This window comes from Oncorhynchus clarkii, chromosome 11, assembly GCF_045791955.1.
Source record: "Oncorhynchus clarkii lewisi isolate Uvic-CL-2024 chromosome 11, UVic_Ocla_1.0, whole genome shotgun sequence".
Lineage (NCBI taxonomy): Eukaryota > Metazoa > Chordata > Actinopteri > Salmoniformes > Salmonidae > Oncorhynchus > Oncorhynchus clarkii.
Genome location: NC_092157.1, coordinates 20,630,660 through 20,635,672, shown reverse-complemented (window position 1 = coordinate 20,635,672; position 5,013 = coordinate 20,630,660). Strand labels below are relative to the sequence as shown.

The 5,013-nt window shown below is 41.9% G+C and overlaps 1 protein-coding gene across 1 annotated transcript; it reads right to left on the bottom strand.

Moving 5' to 3' along the window:
• Positions 1 to 1,824: 1,824 nt before the first annotated feature.
• Positions 1,825 to 4,581, bottom strand: LOC139420677 (cerebellin 2b precursor). Its single transcript, XM_071170896.1, has 3 exons — positions 4,011 to 4,581; positions 3,112 to 3,231; positions 1,825 to 2,906 (listed from the first exon to the last, which is right to left on the bottom strand). Exons 1-3 carry the CDS (start codon positions 4,302 to 4,304, stop codon positions 2,709 to 2,711), a joined length of 612 nt encoding a protein of 203 aa, XP_071026997.1. The 5' UTR covers positions 4,305 to 4,581; the 3' UTR covers positions 1,825 to 2,708.
• Positions 4,582 to 5,013: the final 432 nt, after the last annotated feature.

Below are 5,013 nucleotides of genomic sequence, written 5' to 3'. Positions count from 1 at the left end.
ACATTTCAGCATTCTCTTGAGCAGAGTAGATCTCAACCAATCACATCTTCCACCTCCTAAAGTCAGCCATCTTGCTGTTGTCATGACTGCTTGGCTTACAGTGCAGTGCCCATCTACATCATTATCAAAATGGTGTTTAACTGTTCTCAATGTACATTTATGAGATCAGATAAAGCATCACAATCTACAGTTTATAATACAATAGATGCCTGATAGCATCAACACAACTTTTAGATGTTTAAAACAATTTACACATTTTATAACAATTCAAAACAACCCATGACTTGTTTAATATCTTGTAGCAACAGTTAAATAAGTGGGTTTGGTCTCGTAATCAGACAGAGACCTAGTCTCCAATGCAAAGATCAAACTTAAGTATCCCATTGATCCACATCCCAGCCTTGCTGAAAACTACACTGCACCTGGCCATGCAGCCCAGAGGAAACCAACAGTGACAGGTATAGGTGTACTTACCATCTCCCTTATTTTCTTATTAGGCTACACTTTAACTACACCACACCAATTCCCTTTGTTCTACTATCTGTCTCATTCATGGCCAATATCTTCAATCTATATCAACGTTTGATTTATTTTGTTCCCCTTTTAACCTAGATCAAATAATGAATGCCAATCAGACCTGCATGGTATAGGCCTATATACAGCATCTAGGCACCATTAGTTATAGCATCTATTAATATACTTGCTATCACACACACACACACACACACACACACACACACACACACACACACACACACACACACACACACACACACACACACACACACACACACACACACACACACACACACACACACACACACACACACACACACACACACACACAAACACACACACACACACACACACTGGAAATAGACCAGACATTTACATATCCTTCAGTTCCTGTTTCCTTGGTTTCTATGTACCACAATGCATGTTTAATTATATGGACTTGTTTGGGGTACATCTTTGATAGCATTGTTTAGCACATGACATATCTGAACATTTGTGATGCTCCCATATCCATGCAGTATCTTGATTAAATCAAAGCTCTAGAAATAGAGTAGGCTTCATTGATCTACTATTGATTGTTCAACTGTGAAGATGTAATAGGAATGTATCCCTGTACATTGTGGCTGAAAAACAACCTTGATATCTCTCTCTCTGTGTGTGTGTGTGTGTGTGTGTGTGTGTGTGTGTGTGTGTGTGTGTGTGTGTGTGTGTGTGTGTGTGTGTGTGTGTGTGTGTGTGTGTGTGTGTTCGTGTGTGTGTTCGTGTGTGTGTGTGCGTGCTGGAGGGTTGTTTTTCTACAGCAGGCCCAAAACAATATCTCATTGTCTCTGCATTGCATAATTATTTTGCTAAGATAATTACAGTCTGTGAATAACTATCACTACTCACATCAAAATAGAGCGTTTTTGACCATGTCAATATGCTATTGTATTGTCATGTTATTTCTCTGCTTTGATCTTAGAATAAAGAAACATGAAAAGTTGATAGCGATCTATTTACTATTTTCAACAACGAGAGTTGAATGGGGTTTGGTGTGGGCTTCAGTGTGTCGTGACGAGCATAGCATTGCATTCAGTTCAAGCGGCTGCTAGATGAGAACCATGGACAGCGCCAATCTATAGTGAGCTACAGGTCTGAGAAGGACGTTCGCTGTCCAGTACTTTATTCTGTCACGATTACTTTGACTTTGAACGTAAATGTATTAACTTACTTCAGACCTGATGTCTTTTCGAACTTGTTTTATTTGCAAGCTCAAAATGGTATAGAATAAAAGTGAATAGATACGCGTATACAATACAATATTTTTTATTAGGCGGGACATCATATATAGGGATGTTTTCTGTTGTTATTTTCACAATGTACATTTGTGAGCAACGTCACTGGACACTAAATCAGTCAAAGCTACGCAGATTCGAAATGTAGAGTAGAACACACCATAATGTGAATATGTACTTTATAAATTCGATAAATGTTTTTTGTAAAAGAGTTTCTATAGATGTCTCCATTGGCTGAAATATGTTGCCTTTTTTCTCTTTTTATGTCATCTCTGGATAGTTAGGCAGCCTACAGTTGGCTTGTTTTCAATATGTTCAGCATCCAAAATGGAACACCATAGACAGCACAAAACAAAAACATTCTTCCGTTCGTGCAAAAAATGCTTTGGGCGTGAAAGCACTCTTCTTCTCTTGGACGTCCGTTATAATTCCACACACCTCACTTGACGGAAACCCTAGTTCTATGCCAAAGGCTATACAAACACAAAATAGAGCATTGGAAAATACATGTAGACTAGCTCGGGACTTTTAGTTCTTCGATTCATATAACCTTCTTCTCATCTGTTCAGTAGTCCGGGTACACAGAGGTACACTGACTCGTCTGTCTGTTGACAAAAGTTAATTGATTCCCAAGTGATAAAATCCAAATAATCGACAAGTGGTAGCCTATACATCACGGAGCGATCGATTCGGTTATCCTTCCAGATTGGGTTTGGTCGATGGATTTGGATGTATGAACTCCAAGGAAACGTTCATGTTTGAATTAAATAGATACTGTATAGTGTGTGTATGTACACATATGTGTCTGTCTTCTTCCTCCTCTGACAGTTTAGTTCAAATAAAAGAGCACATTTTTGTCTTTATCGTTCCTCAACCGTAGAGGAGTAACGTTTGCGATTTCCGTGATCGCATATTAAATTATAGTGGAAACACTAGGAAGCCTGAGAAAGTGGAATATTTCCATCCGCCCATGAGTGTGCCCCGTTCCAGCTTCAGATACACCCGGTCCTCGCGCTCCAGTTGCAGAAGAACGCCGTTGCTCGCGGCCTCCCGCGTAACGTCCTGGTCACCGGCGAAAGCTGATATGACCGGGTAGTCGTTCTGCATCAGGTTGACCTGGGGTAACGGAAACAGCACGCGCAGAATTCAGACCTGTTACATCGTACGGTTGGCCTACTCTAATTATGACAAATAATGTACCCATTTGGGATGGCTTCTCCGTGGCATAGCCTACAACAATACACTATAGCCCAACTAGGCCAACCATCAGAAAACCTTGAATAGCGATCCTAGTAAAGCAAATGTTGACCATTGGTCTTACCTGTATGGTTTGTCTGTTGTAAACCTTAACCACATGAAAGCCGAAGCTGTATATCCCCCTCCTTGGCGCCTGGAAGACACTCGCTTTGAGATCGAAATGGTTGCCGATGTTCACTAAAGCCTGCAACACAAAGCGGCAAGATAACGCACGTGCAGAACCCAGAGTCACCATATAACAGACTGAGACACCGCAAGGGTTAAACTAGCCAAATTACCAAGCACTTTCACACTGCGTAATAGAGCGGTCCTGTAAAGGCGCGACGCACATTACCCAATGTTGCTCGCCTGTCACTTTCAGTTTTCCAATTGGACAATAAATGTTTTTTGTTGAAGTCGATAAACGTAGTGGTCGAATCATTGATTTCAATCTATACACGTTAGTTTGTCGGAGAGGGGGGGGGGCATCAATTAACATAATACTGTCCATAATGCTCCAGCGCACCAGCTGGGCGTAAAAATACTCCACTTGATGGTTGGAGCATTTACAGCAGCAGTCACATCTATTGTTGCGCCGCAGTGCTTGCGCGTCCCTTAAACCTACACAAGACAGACTATAAGTACAATAGCCTACGTATGTTCAAATCACAACATTTGCATCAAGCTGCAGCTTTTATGCATATTTGAGGTAATTACGCACAACGATCACAATGTTCCCGTTATCATACTGCAACATTTTATTGCAGAGGCTCCCCAAAACTGCTCTCAAGTTTTTGAGAGAAAGAAATCTCCCAACGCATAAACGCAACCCAGGTCAAGTTATCATAACCCATTTGCATTAAAACATTATTCTGTACGCCGCATCAGAAAAAAAAAAATATTAAACATATTATCAATCTCCAAAATAAGTATCTGTTCAGATAGGGACAATATTTGCATATGCAAATTCCCGGGACGGCTGACCTGGTCAAAGTAGATGGTCATAGACGTGTTGCTCATGTCGGAGGGCTCGTGATTCGTTCCGCGCACAGCAGAGAAAGCCACCTTGGCGCCCGCGGACCGGACGGATATCCCGAGCGAAGAGGTCACCCCGCTGTCCGAGGAAGGGTTGGAGTCGCAGACCACCAGGCATTTCCCCTCTAGTACGATGGGTTCCGTGTCATTCTGGCCGGCGACGCAGAGCACCACGCCGTATCCCATAAAGAGGCTGAGCGCCAGCATGGCACAGGGGCCCGGGCAGCGGGCTGGCACCACCATGGTCTGGTCGGAACTCTGATCCTTTCTGTGCACACTGATCCTACACGGCAGCTCCTTGGAGGTTTGATAGGACGCGATCACCTGGACCAACCTTACTCCTTTCCTCTCTCTCTTTCCCCTTCTCTCTCTCTCTCTCGCTCTCTCTCTAACACACACACTTTGACACACGCACACAATTTTAGCACACGCACAGACACGCTCTCTCTTTCTCACACCCCCTTCCTCCTGTGCGTCTCAGTTGATATTAGGCTGGTCTTCAAACAGACGGTGTGGTGGTGTTTCCTGGTGATTTAAGAAACAAATATCAATTGATGTATGACAGAATATTAGGTGTTTAAGATATACTAAAATGAGTGCTAAAAATGATTAATTGGGATCCATAGAACTATACAAAAACTCGTGCGTAATACGCACGGAATTCTAAGGTAGCCTATCTAGTAAGTGCGTCAAATATAGGCTATTTAATTTAGGCTATAGTTTTCAAATTAGTAAATATTAGTCATTATTAAATGAACGTTAAATACTCATGCAATTTGGAAATCCTAAAAACAATAATTGTGAGCAATTATTTATTAAAATGTTCTTCCCCTCAAGTTTAATTTGGTCACTCTTATACTAGCTTACTCCTTTACACTATCAAAAACCCAAATATATGTTTTCCCGAAAAGACGTCTGGACGTTACCTGTAATTCCGCATAGGAAGCAGCGC

What these genes read in the sequence shown, in the direction of transcription:
- LOC139420677 (XM_071170896.1), bottom strand. Translation starts at nt 4,304, where the DNA reads ATGGTGGTGCCAGCCCGCTGCCCGGGCCCCTGTGCCATGCTGGCGCTC. An exon ending in TGACCATCTACTTTGACCAG is followed by an intron (nt 3,232 to 4,010) that starts GTCAGCCGTCCC and finishes TTTGTGTTGCAG; the next exon opens with GCTTTAGTGAACATCGGCAA. An exon ending in ACAACAGACAAACCATACAG is followed by an intron (nt 2,907 to 3,111) that starts GTAAGACCAATG and finishes CCGTTACCCCAG; the next exon opens with GTCAACCTGATGCAGAACGA.